Raw genomic sequence first — 20,725 nt, 5'->3', positions numbered from 1 at the left:
GATCTTCAAAATAAAATGAAATGATATTTTGTACATTTAACATGGCGGTAAGATAAATACGTTGTATGTTGGAGAGAAGCATACAACTTATAATGTACATTGTATGTGCTGTATGTGAATTATATCCTGTTTGTCATTATATTCCCCAATAACCCATAGAGTAGTGGAAGCACAGGATGAAGGGGAGGTATCTATTAGAGCATTAAAACTTCTCCAGGCCTCGAATTAAGCTGACGTATTTACATAAAGTACTCAAACTCCATTTGTTAAAAGGAGCTCATTTAACTTTGAGTTGCTTGCAAGAAGAAAATTGATAACCCAACAGTATTACAACACTTTAATTAACCCATATAGCTTAGCTTGCGAATATATAATATTTTCAACAGATCTTTGTTACTGGCTGAAAGCAAGACTCAAATATTAAGAGTGAGTGAGTTTGATATTTACGCCGCTTTTAGCAATATTCCAGCGGGGATCACCAGAAATGGCTTCACAAATTGTACCCATGTGGGTAATCGAACCGGGGTCTTCGGCGTGACGAGCGAACGCTTTAACCGCTAGGATAACCTACCGCACCAAGTGCGTGTTTATATTTGGCTGTTCAAAGAACACACAGAATGAAGAAGAACTTGTTTGGAACAGTGATTCTTATGACTAGACAGAAAATGATTGAATAACTGTTACTGTTCATGTACTAAGTAAGATAATATGATCTTGCCAGAGCCACAATAATTATGTTGTAATGATTTTCTACATCATCAAAACTCGAGCACTGTGTATAATGGTGGGCGTGGTGGGCGAGCTGGCTAAGGTGCCAGGCTAGTGATCCAGCATGAGGTGCCGGGATCGAGCCCACCGGTGACCGGGTGTAAAAACCTTGGAGTCAACTTTGTGTGCAGACTCTTTCAGTGTTGTCACAACCCCTAGTGTACAGTACACACCATGTGCACTTAAAAGAACCCACGAATCCGTTGGTATTTGACCAGATGGTGGCCACATGAATACGTGCAAACACCTAGTTGCGGGTACAGCAACGTGCAGTAAACTTGGACAAAGTACTGTGACTATGTGTCCCAGTCCACCCAGCTGTGAATACCTCGTAAGGATGGGAAAGCCGCAATAACTCGGTGCGCCTTGTGGCAGCAAGAGTTGTATGATCCCCAGGGAGTTGAGATTGATAATAAGATGTGCCGTTGAGATTGACATCCAATGATCGAGGGGAAAATACCAGCGCCTTGAGCATTCACTAGTGCGTGGATATGTGCGCAAAATAAATATCCAATAATAATGCTATATTTTATATTGAGCAGCCTGTTTTTGTTTGGTGCAACAAGATCTTTACCTTAGGTTGCACCGAGTGCAAGTATAGTTTTCACTTTCTAAATCGAGCCCTGATGACTGTTATGACTTCTCTAACACATGAATACACACTCAATAGATGGTTGAAACCTAAAACCACATAGAAGTATAATTATTTTCATCGGTTGGTTTAAAAAGCCAAAGTGATAAATACATTGTGGATAAAGTGATACAGATCATGCACTCGTAATATAGACATGTAACCGACTGACGAGCGAACGCTTTAACCACTAGGCTACCCCACCGCCCCTATAGACATGTAAAAACTAGTCAAATGCATACACTAAATATCCGGAACGATACATAATTTCTGAGATATGAAAACTTTAATAAATTTTAAAATGTTGTCCGCATTAGAAAATGGCAATATTTCGAACCCATAGTAAAGTAGGCATGTTGTTTTCTAAAACAAGCCTGTCTGAATCATTCAGAAATTTCACCTACTTTCGCTACTCTGGGATGAGCCAAATGTAAGTCACGGAAAGATACGAATGGTGAGGATTGGGAATGACTCTCTAGACTGGTTTGGCTATATAAAAGCGCTTGCGCACCGCGTCACTTCAATTTTGTAAAGCGAAGGAGGACAGGATACCAGTCTATAACTAACATACTGCCGAGAGGATCCGAATGTTTCAGCGCGGGAATACCGGAAGTTAACCACAGTGGGGAATCCCACGTGAGGCCAAACAGCCAGGTATTTCCAACTGTGTTAACTTCTGCTTATATTCCGTAACCATGGCATCGATAGAAGAGGTAAGTTGTGTTTGAACTAGATGAAAATATTTGGTATTCTGTATTAGATCCAGTTTACGGTGATGAAAGTAAACCACGACGCAAGTGTATTTACTTCATGCAGGGTTTCTAGAATATTCTTTAACGTGCATGTTCATTGTTGAATTTAAGTCTTTGTATTGTTTGATGTTTATATAACGAAAGGGTTCGTGAGCCATGAGAGGGACAGCTGATAAACAACTTTGCCACCCTTTTGTAATAATACGGCCGAAATGTGAATTCAAATGGTACCGCAATCAACATATCACACATCACCTCTGACCGCCAGACCTAAGCAGTAAGCTTATTTTGGAACACCGGTAGCTGAATGGCACATATTTTAAAAACAATTTTTAGAAGTATTTTCTGTCTTCATGTAGGTCTGTGCACCAGAGGCTGAGTGTCCAAGAACAATTGTACAGTTCTCGAGATCGGCCATTTGTGCCTAAAACAATCCATGAAAAGCAACACTAATTATATGGTTTATCCTGTTCATTATAATCCAAATGAGAGCAATTTCCCCGTGAAACCATCTGTGCTTTAAGAAAATATCTGAATTAAAGGACCTGCTAGGTGTTTTTAAATCATTCACAATTTCTGAGTTTGGTGTCATTTCAGCTCATGCACAGTTCAACTGTCTACCAAACAGTAGAGCTCCTCAGAACAAAGCTGAGAACCCAAGCATTGCACAGATTAAACTGGCAAATTATAGAGAAAGCTTGTTCTTATGGAGACTTATTGACAGATTGATTGGAATCAAAGCCAGTGTTAATACATACCTCGGTCATATTAAGCTTAATCATGTTGCTTATTGCTGACCTGCTAATATGCTGAATTCCGCCCATTCTTGCACAGTGTACTCTGCAGAAACTTCACTCACTGATTAAGCTCTGATTCAGGGATATCAGCTATTGTAAAACATGCTCCAGAGTGGCTGGCATTCTGGCATTTTTAAGTAATAATTGTGGAGGAGAAAGGCCATTGAAGAGTAGCCATATAAACATGTTTCCATAATTATATTCAGTGTATGAAATAAGACAAAAACCCAGCTAGACATCAGAGCTGGTAACTTCAAAATGTTACCAGCCCCAAATGGATTTAACCAGACCAGACAATCCAAAGAAAATTACTCAGATTAATGGAATATGTTATCTAAAAATATTACCAGACCATCGGGCTGGCTAGCTGTAGATTTAGACCGTCCGTCAGACCTGGGCAGTCGGACAGGCCTTATTTCATACACTGTTATATTCTAAACTTAAAATTTTATATTTTAGATTAACGACATATTACTAAAGACTCCTAAAGTGAATATGGAAAATGCTTCCTTTATTGTTGTATCAAATGGGATAGTTTAACTTTTGGACAAAACACAAATACAAGAAACAGTGGTTGATATAACTGTCAATTATAAGACAGAGGCAGTTCTGTAAACATGGTAAAGTACTGTATGTACATGTAGTGGGTATATAACCTCCAAGTCGCTTGAAGGGATTTAATTATGAACCTTCTGGCCTGAAGTCAACACTTTGTCCACATGTCCAAAGAGGTTGATCATACATGTCACCCAAATAGAACCCCACCACTGCACATGCACACCGGCCTCCCATGTGACCAGCCAACGACTGTCACTCTCTCAGTTTAAACTGTATCGCTGGCTATGGGACATCGAGGCAAACAGTATGAGTCAGAATAAGTATTATATAATATTTTTACTCTGAAATTACACACACATTGTTCGCTCATCACCCCGAAGACCCGGGTTCGATTCCCCACATGGGTACAATGTGTGAAGCCCATTTCTGGTGTCCCCGCCGTGATATTGCTGGAATATAATTGCTTAAAGCAACGTAAAGCCATACGGACTGACTCGTCAAACACCATTGTGTCGAACTTTTTTTGTTTTAAAATAACGTTTGGTGCAGGTATATTCATTATTTTGTCATCGTTTGGAGGTGGTGTCGAACCTTGATGATGATGGAACATCGCTAAAAGCGGCGTAAAACTAAACTCACTCACCCACACATATGAATTGATGATACACCTTGACACAGAAACAGATATACATTGTAGTGTAGAAGCAGTTATAATTGGGCAAGGGGTGGTTGATTAATCTAGTTGTTAAACCAAAGCAAATCGCTCGTCACACTGAAGACCTAAGTTCGATTCCCCACATGGGTACAATGTGTGAAGCCCATTTCTGGTGTTCCCTTCCGTGATGTTGCTGGAATATTGCTAAAAGTGACGTAAAAACAAACTCACTCACTCACTATACATTGGGGGGTGGGGGTGGTGGTTTAATACTAGCCTAGTGGTTAAAGCATTGGCTCGTCATGCCGAAGACCCAGGTTCGAATCCCCAAATGGGTACAATGTGTGAAGCGCATTTCTTGTGTTCCCCGCTTTGATGTTGCTGGAATATTGCTAAAAGTGGCGTAAAAACAAACTCACTCACTATACATTGGGCATGTTGAGAATACACCTTACTACAGAAACAATGGTACGTTAATACAGGACATAACAGAATACACCTTGAGCTTGTTGAGATAATAACAGCTACATACATTTGGAGAACACTGTAGGAATCTGTCAATATGTTGTAGCTGAAGAAAGACATTGAGGAGCTGAAGAAGTTTGAGAATGAGTCAACCCGTCCCCGGGTCCAGAAAGCATTGTCTGTGGAAATACAGAAGATCGAGTCAGCGATAGCTCTGCAAGAAAACCCTGCCCCTGTCAACCTACTTGCCCCACAGTCCACCACTAGACAGGAGGTCAAGGTGCTCGCTGAGCAGATCAAGAAGTATGGTGAGTTCTTGGAGTGTCCCTCTGGTGATGTTATTTTGTGAATTTGTTGGTCTTCTTTATTATAAAGTGGGTGGCGGTACCCTTAATGGGGGTTGAAGTACTGTAAAATTACTGTCCTCTTGAGAGGGTATGTAAGTCCACTTGAATCACAGAATCCCAGATAAGCTGTGTATCCGGGTAAAATATGAATATTCATATTTACCATCATGTTTAATCGTAGAATATTTGTAGTTTTTAGATACATGGCTACCAATATAGTACCATTACCAGTGTATGAAATAAGCCAGAAACCCAGCCAGACATCAGGGCTGGTATTAGTGGTAACTTCAAAATGGTACCAGCCCAAAATGGATTTAACCAGATCTTGACACTAAGATATGGTGAATTTACTCAGATTTATAAATAATCTTGTCTAGTGATGTTTAATTGCATCTATAACTTTTGTTTGTTACCAGACCATCGGGCTGGCTAGCTGTAAACTTTTTTGCCGTCCGGCAGAACATCCTAGCTTACTCAATGGCATCTTAGGTGAGTAAAATGACTGAAATACGCACATCGGAACAGAAAAAGCCCACTTATTTCATACACCCACATGCCATTACTCTACAATCGTTAGCAGCTGAAGGGATGGTATAAAACCCAGCCAGCTTATTAGGAAGCCAGCCCAAAATGGATGCAGGAAGCAGACATATTGTAAGTCCCCGTCGGTCCCTAGTATGGTGACCTCACTTCCTTTGCTATAGCTAGTGATCCCTTGCCACTTTTTATCTCGTATAGTTAATTTTTCGTATCTGATTTTAACTTTCTCTGATCTAGTTTTAACAGATCTGTGATAGTCTAGTAATAATACTGTCCTTCGTTGACAGGGTTTTATAAATAATATGTATTTATCATAAATTAATGACTGGTTTTAGTCACAATATGGCTGAAATATTGCGGATGTGACTTAAAATCTCAACTATCTCTGACTCATTGTAAAGTGGAAACTTGCTAAATGGGAGATTTACAGAGAGTGAAAAGTCTTTTGTTCGATCCTCAGCTGCAATATACCAAAAGTGGGGTGGTGGGGTAGCCTAGTGGTTAAAACATTGGCTCATCATGCCAAAGAACTGGGTTTGATTCCCCACAAGGGTACAACGTGTGAAGCCCATTCCTGGTGTCCCCAGCCATTTGGAGCACAGTGGTGTAGTGGTTAGCATGCTGGCCTCTCATGCCAAAGGCCCAGGTTCGAATCCCGGTGGAGACACCAAAATTTGTGACCTGGGTCTCATACTGTGTTGTGTCCCTGGGCAAGGCACTTCATCCACATTGCACTCAGTCCACCCAGCTGTTCAAAATGGGTGCCTGAGAAGTGGATGTATGGACCTATACGGTTGGCGGAGCGCTTAGTAGCAGCTTTGAAAGTACAATTCCGTCAGGGTAATAATGTAACACGAAAGAAGCATTGGGTTGGATTTTAGGCGCAAAAATTAGCATTATTATTATCATATTGCTGAAATATTGCTTTTCTCACGTACCAAAAGAGATTAAAAGATGGAACATGTTGTCATCATGCCTGATGTTGAATGGACAAAACATTGACTGGTCTACTGTCTCTGAGTAGGGTAGCCATTTTATGACTGGCATTCAGTCATAAGTCCAGACTACATACACACATGCTGGGGCTTGTTGCTTTGAAAGTGCGTTAGTATTTAATGTGATGTTATACCCGTGAAGTTCTGGGTTAGAAGAATGATCTTCAGTAACCCATGCTTGTCGTAAGAGGCGACTAACGGGATCGGGTGGTCAGGCTTGCTGACCTGGTTGACACATGTCATCGATGCTCATGATGTTGATCACTGGATTGTCTGGTCCAGACTCGATTATTTACAGACCGCCGCCATATAGCTGGAATATTGCTGAGTGCAGTGTAAAACTCAACTCACTCACTCACTAATGTGGTATTAACATCATTTCACCTCACCTCCATCACCTAACATCCACTTTACATCATAGGGCGTTTTTCAAGCAATGAATCAAATCTTCGCATGCTTCCAATGAGAAAGATTCAAGCAAGTGCTGTGGCCAGTATGTGCTCAGACTGCATTCATATACAGTGATGTTCTTGGTTACCAAACGGGTTCAAAAATCCCATCGCCCGATGCCCGGGACAAGTCAGTTTTCATTTCGGGCAATCAAATAATGGTATCTTACTTGTCCGTGGGCTACTAGATAATTTCTACTTATGGTTTCAAACTGCAAATAAACTTGGATTTTAATTTCATATCTGCTCAAAATGTAGCTATTCAATTTCGCAATGATAATAAAGTAGAGTTATCTTTCTTTGCTTTTTATCACTTTTCAATAAATAGTCCAGTAAACATTAACATCAAATACCATGTTGATTTCTTCTTTCATAATTACATCATCATGATTATGTCATAAAATCAGGGCAAGTGGAAAATTAGTCAGGACAAGTTACTTTCTTAAAAAAAATTTAAACCCCTGCCAAAGTGTGCAGGATGAGGGTGTGGCGGTGGAGTAGCCTAGTGACTCGTCACACCCGAAGACCAGAGTTCGATTTCCACGGGGTACAGTGTGTGAAGCCCATATCTCTTGTCTCCTGTCGTGATGTTGCTGGAATATTGCTAAAAGCAGCATAAAACCAAACTATCTCATTGATATTTACGCAGTTAACTGTACCTGTCACTATCCCACAGATGTATTGTTTGGATTTCTTTTTAGTATTTTTCAAAAAGCAGGATGAGGAAGGTATTTCAATATGAGAAAATGTTTTAGCAAAACAACAACCAGTGCTCACATCAATGACCATTTAATATGCCACTGAAAATATGTTGTTAATTTTGCATGAAATTTCATTGAAAGAGAATTGTGTGTGTTGACTTACGTTGTATTCCATGACAGCTTGGGACCAGTCAGACAAGTTCATGAAGCTGTATGTGACACTGGATGGCGTCCAGGGCATCCCCCGCTGAGAATGTCACGTCCACCTTTACAGACAGGTAACCCACTGATCCACATTCTTCCTCAATGTCTCACTTCTCTTCCCACAGAGGTTACTCCTGTCATATCTTCCTACGTAACCTCTGTTCTAATACGGCCCTTTCATGGTGTGAGCGTTCAAAACTCGTGATTGGAGGCAATCAGATTTAGTTGTGCAATCAGCGACGTTGTTTCAAAAGTGATCATTCGCAAGGCCTCAGTAATTTCCGTATGCTTCGAGAAAACTAAACTTCTTCCCCTGCGCGATGCGCAAACGTTTCTTCTAGACAGAACTCAGTCATGTTATGGCGGATCAGTTGCGTCTCCATCGCCCTCGTTGACAACGGACAAGCTAGCCATTAAACGTCTTGTGTGTAACATCAACACAAATCCCCGGCAGATGGGGGGATATTTGTGGCCCCACATTTGCTTTTGTTAGTCAAGTTGAATCTAGGTCGATGTAACACGTGTTCTGATTGGATAGAAAGAAGGGAGATAATTCGTTTTGCGATCTTTTGCCGCTAGGGGATTTTACGAGAACCGGAGGTTCGTAGGAAGATATGACAAGTAACCTCTGTGGGAAGAGAATGCATTGTCTCATGTCAGTCATGTTAGCTAAGCCTAGTGGTCAAGTGTTCACTTGTCATGTCATAGGCCTCTGTTAGATTACCCTCAAGGGTACAATGTGTGAGTGAGTGAGTTGAGTTTTATGCCACACTCAGCAATATTCCAGCTATATCGTGGCGGTCTGTAAATAATCGAGTCTGGACCAGACAATCCAGTGACCAACGTCATGAGCACCGATGCGTCTTCTATTATTCCCACCTCTTTTAACGTGCAACTATATTATCCAATCAGAGACTCGCTCTACTATTCGGTGCGGGTCTGTAGCCTGAGATTTGTTTACTTCCGGGCATATGTCCTGACTTCGTGTGAGAATGGACGGCAAAATTATTGAAAGCTTTAAATGAGAATAAAATCACTAGGTTAGTGATACGCAAGGTACTTTACAGAGGTCAGCTGAGCATAAATTGTGCAGTTTATCCAACGGTCAAAGCGATGGAAGCGTTTGTCAGACCAAAACCCAGCCGAGTCGAGCCGGGCCGCCATTTTGTTTCGATTTACTGACACACAGTTCTTATATCTTATATATATATATAGGTCATACTTATAAATATATCAGAGTCAGGCGCCTATGCTTTGTACAGGTGGCATGTTACTTTTACGCTTATTTTGTCTTAAGTTATGTACAATTTATAACATGTATATATTATGTATGTATGTTTTTATTAAAATGACTGTGAGGTGAGACTATAATAAACAATCTGTCTGTATATACAATTGTCTAACCCTTCTGACCATGAAGAAATGAGGTGAACAAGGGAGGTAACTCTATGGATCTACAGCTATTTTAATATAGTGTGTGGGATGCTTCAGTGTAGATACTATATAAGTTATCACATCGTGTCGAGGGAAATACAGGGTTTTATCAGTCCTGAGTAAGGTTGTATTTCCCGAGACACGATGTGATAACGCATTTATCTAGCCAAATGTTTTGCTTCAATTTCATTCTCAGTTGTTGTGGCAAAACGTTTCCTTGCTGCCATGTTGACAACAGCTGATCGATTGACCTCAATGCAGCGCACTTTACTAAAGGCTTGGCGATGCACGCTTTTCTCACTTCGCGTGGTCACCGAGGCGTGGCGGGATAATATGACTTTTGTACTCCCTGCTTGTGGATCGTGACGGGTGTACATGGTATTTTATCAGAGTCACGTGAACCAATCAAAACTCGACATTCTTACATGAGGCTGGATAAACACTGTTAACAGTGATGTCCCTGTGATAAAGTATAACTCATTGTAATATCCATGGAATCATGTCCCTTGCTCATCATATCAACTTTTAAATGCCATGTAAAGAATCCTTCTGTTACCAGGTCTGGTGAGGCTTCTTGTAAAGGGCCTCAACAATAAGAGCCACGAACTGTTCATCGCTCGACTTTGTGAGGAGATCACCCCAGACAACAGTTACCATAAGGTTAGTGTCAGAACTGCCTCCAGGAGCCTGCTTAATGTCGCAGTAGTTCCTGACACCAGCTGACTTGAGCTGGATGTATAACCAGTGGTTCCACTTAACGTAAGTTTAGTTTTATCGCAGAGCTGTATTTAATGCCAGTTACTGGAAGTTGAATCACAGAATAGTAGTAAATGCCAGTTACCATAGGTTGTGTCTGTGGGTTACTACAACATTCGTAAGCATATGATAAACTATACTGGCCAGCTGAACATTTGTCGCCGTCTAACAGTTATCGCCAATACATCAGTATCACACGTGCGCAGTTCAGGTCAATTACAATTCCGGTATTTTTCCCCACGGTATTTGACAACAATAAAGGACAGCAAAAGAAAACTCTTCACGGCAAGTAACATAAGAGAAAAAATAAAGATAAAGTTATGAACCCTATAAAAAAATTTTAACTTAGTCAGGGGGATGTCCGTCAACCTATATAATAGCAAGTGCTAGTTCACAAGTCATTAATTGTTTCATTCCCTATCAATCTACTGTAAAAGAAACATTCAAATAGTCACACAATCAATTATTCGAGGTTACTGTATGGTATAAATATATATTATTTCACGAATGGCATGAGAAATTCTGAATGGCGATAAGTGTTACAGTTAGTTGTGAGAAAACAACTATTTATACTGCCATGATTCCCTTCCGCCGGGTTATATAAAAACATGATTGGCGGCAGTGAAGGGGCTGGACACATCGGTGAATAGCTAATTAAGTATCTTAATTAATTCTGTTTCACTGAATTAACGAACGGCTGAGTAATTTTGTAAATACCGCTAAAATATGGTGATAGCTGTTCGGTAGCCAGTAGAGTTATGAACGCTTTCTTGATTGGGGCCCAGAACTGAAGTAAAGACGAAGTCCAAAGCGACGTATTTAGAACAGACCATGGTTTTATGCAAATTAGTGTGCGATGATATGGCATGACAAAGGGCACTTTTTAAATGCCCATTTTGAAATTAGACTTAGCTTCATTATTAACGATAGCAGACGTAAAAAATAATAACTTTGATACTGACACCATTAAGCCTCACTATCACTATAAAAAGAAACAGGTAGGAGGGGCCGTCTCAAAAGCAAAACCAGGATGGGTGTCGCAGACGGTGGTTGGGTCGGGCTGGGGCATAGAGATATCAGCTAAGATAAGATAGTCCTTTAGGGGAATAAACTGGAGAAGTAAACAGCATGTCATACAAATAATATCCAGTCCTGTTGATCTTTGGGTGTTCATACCACCTATATATTTTGAAATAATACAATGGCTGATTTAAGCTTTTCTATGGGTATCATACTCTTTTACATATCTCAACATAAACCTTAGGAAACAAAGGCACATCAGATGTTAATCAATAGAGACATATTCAATACACATGAAAAAGCATAAAATATGTTTGAGATGACCCCTTGTGCCTGTGGGCAGCACATGCATTTCATGCCAGGTGACTCGACGGTCCGTGGTCATACTAGGCTGAGTACCTAATTGCCATCTATAGTCTGATCTATTGTTTTCGGTGTCCATTCATACTTTTTCTAAGTTTTGCCCGATTTTACGAGTAAACATGCTTTTCTGGATATCCTATTATGCATCCCACTGAACGCCCAGTTAGGCCAATGTGGGTTATTCCGACATATGCTATTTGCAGTTGTGTAAATTTTAGGGAAAAAACTAAAAACAGTTTTTTTCTATTTCCGACATTACTTTAGTGGTTAAAGTGCTCACTTGTCAAACCGAAGACCCAGGTTCGATTCCCCACATGGGTGAAGCCCATTTCTGTGTCCCCACTTATAATGCTGAAATATTGCAGAGAGGTGTAAAACTCGCTCACTACAGTTACTGTAAGTTAAGTGTTCAACATTAAGCCAGTTTAAAGCTTCTAAAGCTTCCCACCAGAAGTCTCTCCATGAGTGTATTGTGACGTGACTCCCCTCTGTACCAGGTGAAGACCGACTGTGTGTTGCTCATGATGAAGAAGTCTTCGTCCATCACCTGGGCTTACGTCACGGAGGCAGAGAAAAAAGCCAAAGGAGTAAAAAAGTAAGATTTCCACTCATTCTTCTCTGTGCCAGATATATCTTTTTTTGTCCCCCACCGCAACACGGAACTGGGGACTATGTATTCAGCAGCATCCGTATGTCCGTACATCCGTATGTACATCCCAATTCTTGTTAACACGATATCTCATGCACTGGTGTACCCAATGTCTTCAAATTTGGTGACAGCCTGCATTGGGGGATTACGCAGACACCAGTCGTTTTGTGTGACCTGAACTTTATTTTCAAGGTCACCCTGACACTTTGACCACTTTTCAAACTCTTGTTAATGCAATATCTCATGCACTGTTGTACCCAATGTCTTCAAATTTGGTGACAGCCTACATTGGGTGATTGCAAAGACACCAGCGAATTTGGGTGACCTTGATGTTATCTCTAAGGTCACCATGATTCTTTGACCCGTTTTCAAACTTATGTAAATGCGATATCTCACAAAACATTGCACCCAATTTTAGCCTCCAAGCTGAAGAATATATATTGCCATTTCTTACAAATTTGATGTCAGGAATTAACATAATGGGTATCAGGGTATGGTAGGGTAATAGGGGGTGGGGTACCCGGGTAGAAAATTTGGACCCATCCCAGCCCTAATACACACTGATACTGACAGTGGATATATGCATCTGCATCTATACATTCAAATCTACTATATTCCTGAAATATCTTGGGGGACATTGCCATGTTGGTGGCAAACACTTATTGTCTGTTGATATGCCATAATGCCAGCAGCAGAAGAAAAGGATTGTCAGGGTTGTTTGAAATGAATTTCCTGATTCAAAACCATTAAATAAATACAGTCAGATAGAAAAGCAAAAACGTGTGTTGAAGAATGAAAGTGGGTGTCTTCTTTGAGTGGCATTTCTTGAAGTTGTATAGTCAGATAAGGACAAACTATGGATAAACAAAGTCTTTATTCAGGTGATGCGTTTCGACACAACTATACAAGCATCTGCATCGAAACGTCGCATCACCTGAATAAAGAAATTGTGTGTAGTATATGGACACTTAAGTCTTTACTTTCAACGGTATAAGGGAGACAACTCCGGAAGCCTTGTCGCTGTAACAAGTTACAAACCAGAGTGACGTCCCTTTGGGAACCCCCTGCATGTAACCCAGGGAAATAAACATATCTGCGGTCACGTTAATGTAAGTTGTTCTGTCATCGACTATGGTCGATTATGGTGAAGACACGACATTGTTCATCCATAAAGTTTGTCCTTATGTGAAAGTGGGTGAGATCACGCTTGAGTGGAAATGGATGATAGTCATGGCATGATTGTGGAACCGGTAAAGAGGCACCTGGTCAGGGCTAGTAACGGACTGATTGTTTATGCTGCTCTATTATAAAGTGCTCTTAACCAGTAGGGCACGTAACATGGATGCGAGATGGGATGGTGTTAGCGTCACTGTAACTTAGCATTAGACATGCTGAGTAAAGTCCATTTCTGGTGTCCCCTGGGTGTTAAAAGCTGCGTCATTGCCAAAAACTCACTCACTCACTTACTCACTCACTCACTCACTCACTGAGTATGTGTCATGAAAACAATGACTGGTGGAAAGACTGGTAAAATCTGTATTATAACCAATTCACATCTTTACTGAAGTTTGTAAACAAACTACACCTAAAATGACCTGAGCCCATTCTGCAAACCAGACTCAGTGGTTTGATCACCAGTTTGTTTGAGAAGGGAGTAATGATTATCTTAATGCCAAGATCGTTTGGTGGGACACAATCCTGAAACTTCATTCTCATATGCATCCAAGGTGACATTTTATCATTTCATACAAGGGGCAGTGGGGCAGCCTAATGATTAAAGCGTCTGCTTGTCATGCTGAAAACCTGGGTTCAATTCTCCACATGGGTACAGTGTGTGAAGCCCATTTCTGGTGTCCCCCGCTGTGATATTGCTGGAATATTGTTAAAAGTGGCATAAAACTAAAGTCAATCACTTTTCATGCAAGAAATAGAGAATCTCACCCAAGTGTCTTCTGATATCAATTATATCAACACGAGTTGATAAAGTTACAAATATCCGAGGCTTGCCGAGGATATTTTTACTTTTATCAACGAGTGTTGATTTATTTGATATCAGAAGACACGAGGGTGAGATTCTATTTATCATCCAAAATCACTCTTCATTAATTTTCAATGAAAAATGTACATCTCTGAACATGGTACTGCCATTAGACTTGCAGTGCAGCGATGTCATAGCATTGTGACGTCATCAAGTACATGACGTCATAGCATTGTCAGGGCATTGTACAAAATCTACTGTCAAAACGATATCTCCTAGGAGATATCGTTTGATCTCACACAAGCGATATCTCCTGTGGAACACAGTTTTGGATGATAAATCATGCATATCATACATAGTAGTCTGCTGATAAACATGTTGCCATGGTAACCTTTCAGACCACCAATCGATGACAAGGAAGACCCCAATGCAAGCCTGATGAAGATGATGCAGAACATGTACGAGGATGGCGATGATGATATGAAGAGAACGATCGCCAAGGCTTGGACGGAAGGACGGGACAAGACACCCGCAATGTGAGGCAACTTGGGGTGGGGTGGGATAGGGTGGCGATGATGATATGAAGCTTAACGATCGCCAAGGGCTTGGACGGAAGGAGGGACAAGACACCCGCAATGTGAGGCAACTTGTGGGGGTGGGATGGGGTGGGGGGCGGGCGGGGCATCTTGTGGGTGGGGGTGGGTTTTAATCACCGACACATGGTGGGTATGACTGAAATAATACCATTCTGTCTGTCAGACACATGCTTTTGTCTCTTTTTTAAATGTACCTTTTGAAAAATATGCTACGAAATGGTTCTAATATTGACTACAGACTGCTCGTATTTTCACCATGTTCACCTGTTTTGATATGAATTTGTTGCTATTGATATCATCTCAATTCAAGCTTCAATAATTGTTTTCATTAATTTTGCTGAAACATGGATGTATTAGCATTTGGTATTGTGGTGTTGAATCAGTGAGGGGCCGGTAGCCTAGAGGTTAAAGCGTTCACTCGTCATGCCAAAGACCTGATCAAATATTTTCCAAATTTCTGAAAAAGCTCCTGCAAAAGAGACACCAGAAGAAATTGGTTTTGAAATGACACACAAGGCACATGGTCAAGCGTCACTTTGTCCTACGAGCGGAGGGGTAGCCTTGTGGTTAAAGCGTTCGCTCGTCACGCACATGGCCCGGGTTCGATTCCCCACATGAGTACAATGAATCCCATTTCTGGTGTCCCCCGCCATGATATTGCTGGAATAAAAGCGGCGTAAAACTATACTCACTCACTCTCACTGTATCAGTGTATGGAGTCCTGTGTAGAGTGAGGGTAGAACTCGTCATCATTCTTTTGGGTTATATGCTACTCAAAAAATGTTAAGGAACACAGATTCTTTTTCATACTACTGTTATTAATCAGTCATGACATATATTCTATTGTATAAATCAGGTGGTCTTTAACTTTTTTGAGTAGTATAAATGTGAGCAGATCGGTCTTGGTTGGCACATCCAGCATTGTAGTCAAAACTTGGCAGCATGATTCTCAGATACATATTGTTTACAGTTTTATGAGGATAAATATTTTTAAGTTCATGGTCATATTGTCAAATACTAGTGTGTACATAGTGAAGAACTGCCTCTAAGTATGAAATAATTTTCCATATTAGACCCTCGATTCGATCACTTTCGGTTCGATTCATACAAGTAAATACATCAGATTTCATTTACCTCTCAGAGTTCAAGTGAGTCAGCTTTTTAGTGTGAACTCTACAGTCAACTTTGCGATGTCTACCAACAACAATTCTCATTGGATAATTAGCCCAGTTCAACCAATCACGTTTCGCCTTATTTCAGCACTCGAAACTGCTCGAGTTGGAGTCAAAATTACATTCTTGCTGTGTGGAAATAATTTAAATATATATTCAAATATCAAATCAAAATGGTGATATGGTTATCAAAAATCTAAGGTGTCAGATTCGATTTTCAATGAATCGAACAGAATCGTTGCAGCCCTAGATTCAAATCATAAATCATGACGTTTAAATTGTTAAGATTATACCCTCATGTATTATGTTATGTTATGAACACTGTCTTCGACTCTTCATCACCAGTTTTTTCTGTGTGATTGAGATGCTGCATAGATATTCAAGTTGTTGGATCATTGGGCAGAAGGGTCTTATGGTGAAAGTATTCACTGGTTTAGCCCAAGTCCATAGTTTGATTTTCCACATGAGTACAGCATGTAAAAGCAATGTTTGGGAGCCTCTGTGGCAATATTGGTGGAATATCATTAAAAGCTTCATCAATACTTCAGGGTTTGTATACATTATGTTTTTCGATCAGAGGTGAATACGTAAATATGCTGTAACATAGTTAATGAATTATCGAGAGAGAATCTGTGGACCAAGTGTTTAGGCTATGTAGTGCTAGCAGCAGTGTTTCTTATTTGCTGTTGTGTGCAGCATGTGCAAGAACTTTGCAGACGTCTGCACTAACAACCAAGTTTCTTGTATGACTTTGTGTGCAACATGTGCAAGAACTTTGCAGATGTCTGCACTAACCAAGTTTCTTGTATGACTTTGTGTGCAACATGTGCAAGAACTTTGCAGATGTCTGCACTAACAACCAAGTTTCTTGTATGACTTTGTGTGCAACATGTGCAAGAACTTTGCAGATGTCTGCACTTACCAAGTTTCTTGTATGACTTTGTGTGCAGCATGTGCAAGAACTTTGCAGACGTCTGCACTAACAACCAAGTTTCTTGTATGACTTTGTGTGCAACATGTGCAAGAACTTTGCAGATGTCTGCACTAACCAAGTTTCTTGTATGACTTTGTGTGCAACATGTGCAAGAACTTTGCAGATGTCTGCACTTACCAAGTTTCTTGTATGACTTTGTGTGCAACATGTGCAAGAACTTTGCAGATGTCTGCACTAACAACCAAGTTTCTTGTATGACTTTGTGTGCAACATGTGCAAGAACTTTGCAGATGTCTGCACTAACCAAGTTTCTTGTATGACTTTGTGAACATGTGCAAGAACTTTGCAGATGTCTGCACTAACACCAAGTTTCTTGTATGACTTTGTGTGCACATGTTGCAAAGAACTGCAGGCGTCTGCACTAACCAAGTTTCTTGTATGACTTTGTGTGCAACATGTGCAAGAACTTTGCAGATGTCTGCACTAACCAAGTTTCTTGTATGACTTTGTGTGCAACATGTGCAAGAACTTTGCAGATGTCTGCACTAACCAAGTTTCTTGTATGACTTTGTGTGCAACATGTGCAAGAACTTTGCAGATGTCTGCACTAACCAAGTTTCTTGTATGACTTTGTGTGCAACATGTGCAAGAACTTTGCAGATGTCTGCACTTTAAGTTTCTTGTATGACTTTGTAGCAACATGTGCAAGAACTTTGCAGATGTCTGCACTAACCAAGTTTCTTGTATGACTTTGTGTGCAACATGTGCAAGAACTTTGCAGACGTCTGCACTAACAACCAAGTTTCTTGTATGACTTTGTGTGCAACATGTGCAAGAACTTTGCAGATGTCTGCACTAACCAAGTTTCTTGTATGACTTTGTGTGCAACATGTGCAAGAACTTTGCAGATGTCTGCACTAACAACCAAGTTGTATGACTTTGTGTGCAACATGTGCAAGAACTTTGCAGATGTCTGCACTAGCAACCAAGTTTCTTGTATGACTCTGTGTGCAACATGCCCAGAGCCTTGTCGACGTCTAATCTACATGTGTCCAGCAATGGTGGGGTTCACTCAAAGATCACCCATCTCATATGGCCTCCCTGAAATATACACAGCTTTTTGTAATTAGTTGACGAATTATTTTATCCCAGAAATATCATTTTGAATCCTTGGGTGATGGAGGAAAACTGTGGATACAAACCTGTGTGAAGTAGTCTCAGAGACCCATCCATAAAACAAGACAAAACATTGGTCTCATGTCTAGATCTTACAGTCTGCGTCTGCATTAGTTCAAAACAGAAACTCACATCCTAACAGCTTTGGTCGGTATACTTCCCATCTCATTTTCTTTCTGTATGTATGGAGACATTACCGTTAGGGCTGGGACGGGTCCAAATTGTCTACCCGGGTACCCCACCCCCTATTACCCTACCCTACCCGGATACCTGTTATGTTAATTCCTGACATCAATTTTGTAACAAATGGCAATATATTCTTCAGCTCTAACGCTAAAATTTTGAGTTTTTCAATCTCTTAACCATGTATTATATTCAAAACAGGTGACTGTAAATTATGTCTAAATCTTCAAAGTCAACACAACCATTTGATCATGAAAGAATAACATATTACATTGTATAATCTATTGGTCACGTGATCATAACGAGTCCGGGTATTGAGACGGGTACCCGGGTTCAACTCATTACCCACCCGTCCCGGGTATCCGGGTTACCCGTCCCAGCCCTAATTACTATGTATGGGGTTGAGTGTAAAGATTGAGATCATGGACTCATAAAAGAAAGAAATTATATGAAAAATCTTTAACCTAGTATAAAGGTAATCACTGGGGTAAGAATCAAGTGAAATATTGGACATGCCCACAGTAGTAATACCGTGTTTACTGGAAATCTTTTCAGTTTGATTTCGTGTCAACCTTTCATCGTTTTCATTGGTAGAAGTGAAATATATGTGGGAAATTTGTTTACTGCGGTACAAATTTGCATTCAACATACAAAGTTGCATCAGGGCTCCAGATAAGGGCCGTATCGACGTATGTACGGATAAAAAATATGCACGATACGATAGGAAATAATTTCGAAAACGTAGCAGATATGCACCACAGCAATGATGTATGAATCATTTACAGACATATTTATATGAAAAAGTATTGTTTTATTGTTTATTGGCCTGTTTACACAAAAGTAGCAATGTTGTGGTGCATATACCAAACGAAACACAAGAATACTGATTACTAATTTCCATTCTGTACTCTAAATGTACTCTTAAGTTTTTCCAGTACTCCTATATTGAAAAAATAAGGAGTACGTACTCCTGATGTTGAAAAATTATCTGCAGCCCTGTTGCATCAAAGTATTTCATTATGGATTGACTTAATAAAGGCATGGTCATATTCTTACAGTGGTCCAAACCATTTCACACCCAACCACATCTAATTAAAACACAACCCATTACCTGACAAGACTTCCTTTAAGTTTAAGCATTTGGAACTTACATGAAGTGCAACCTGAAACTACAAAATGCAACCTCTTATTTATACCAACTAGCACCCCTGCATGTTAATATTTTGATGTTCAAAGAGCACAGACTTCAGCTGGAAAACAGTATGATGAACTGTCTGGGAGCAGTGACTGATGACTACACAGGCAGTGATTGAATGAGTGTTCATGTCATGAAGTTGAATGAAATAAGACAGGGCTCGATTTATGAGATGTTAACCTACTTGCACCAGGTGCAACTTAAGATAAAAACCTACTTGCACCAGTCAAATTCCAGTTGTACTGTTTTTATTGCAATATGTAATATCAGAAATATGCTATTGAATTATTTTGATGTTTTATTCATAAGGTTACCCACTCAAAAATTGACTTGCGCCTGGTGCAAGTTAGACTAATAACTAGGTTGCACTTTGTAATTTTGGGTTGCACCAGTGCAAGTAACAAAGCATTAAATCGAGCCCTGTAAGATAATATGATCCATCAGATACAGAATACACATGTAATTTCATTATTATGATGTTCTAAATCATCAATACCAAAAATCAAGCATTATGTATATTTTTGTATTGAGCAGCAGGTGCAACCTGTTTTTGTTTGGTGCAACTAGGTTATTACGCAAGGTTGAAATGGGTACAAGGTTTCATTTCCATAAGGAAGGATAACAACATATGGATGAACAAATTCTTTATTGCAGGGGCGGGGGGTAGCCTAGTGGTTGAAGCGTTCGCTCGTCACGCCGAAGACCCGGGTTCAATTCCCCACATGGGTACAATGTGTGAAGCCCATTTCTCCTGTCTCCTGCCGTGATGTTGCTGGAGTATTTATAAAAGCGGCGTAAAACCACACTCACTCATGTTTTATTGCAGTGAGAGCAATGTTTTGGTGTACTCTCTAACACCGTTATCAAGTATGTGATGAACAGCATGAGGATAGAAAAGCTTGCTTGATAACGGTGTTAGAGCCTACACTGAAAGTGAAACGTCCCTCTCACTGCAATATAGTTAGTCATCCATATATTGTTATCCTTCCTTACTGCTCCATGTTCTAAATGCCTCTCAGAGAATTTGTACATTTCCATAAATCGAACCCTGCCTGGTCACAATCAGTGATAATAGTCATTGGGAAACAACAATCAAAGGGTTTGTTTAGGATCGCCTTTCTGTAAATATTGATGTTTAGTAACAACGGACCGATCCAGAGGAGGGTGTACAACTCCACTTCCTTCAGACACCTTTCATGTTAACTGGCCCTCGGCCCAGGCTATTTGTCACTTGGTTATGTATTTTCAATATTCTGAATCGGCCTCCATGCCATGTGTGAAAATAAACTGTCCTCAGTCATTATACATTCTTGAGTTTCTTTTATTGTTTGTGGTATTTTGCAAATAATGACTTGAAAACGGTATAAGTATCTATACCGAAACATTGCTATTGTACAATAAAGAAGT

The 20,725-nt window shown here is 40.2% G+C and overlaps 1 protein-coding gene and 1 long non-coding RNA gene across 2 annotated transcripts; one reads left to right on the top strand and one right to left on the bottom strand.

Moving 5' to 3' along the window:
- The first annotated feature begins 1,981 nt into the window (after positions 1–1,981).
- On the top strand, positions 1,982–15,673 carry LOC124253619 (calcyclin-binding protein-like). Its single transcript, XM_046687427.1, has 5 exons — positions 1,982–2,112; positions 4,733–4,934; positions 9,856–9,956; positions 11,933–12,030; positions 14,461–15,673. The coding sequence occupies exons 1-5, from the start codon at positions 2,095–2,097 to the stop codon at positions 14,600–14,602; spliced, it is 561 nt and encodes a 186-aa protein (XP_046543383.1). The 5' UTR covers positions 1,982–2,094; the 3' UTR covers positions 14,603–15,673.
- A 2,444-nt stretch (positions 15,674–18,117) lies between these two features.
- Positions 18,118–18,473, bottom strand: LOC124253632. Its single transcript, XR_006892249.1, has 2 exons — positions 18,366–18,473; positions 18,118–18,328 (listed from the first exon to the last, which is right to left on the bottom strand). It is a non-coding gene; the product is annotated as an uncharacterized LOC124253632 (long non-coding RNA).
- Between the last annotated feature and the right edge of the window lie 2,252 nt (positions 18,474–20,725).

This window comes from Haliotis rubra, unplaced genomic scaffold (assembly GCF_003918875.1).
Source record: "Haliotis rubra isolate DU_JTF1 unplaced genomic scaffold, ASM391887v1 Scf547, whole genome shotgun sequence".
Classification (NCBI taxonomy): domain Eukaryota; kingdom Metazoa; phylum Mollusca; class Gastropoda; order Lepetellida; family Haliotidae; genus Haliotis; species Haliotis rubra.
Note: the sequence above shows the minus strand (reverse complement) of the source record. Positions and strands in the feature narration are given on the sequence as shown.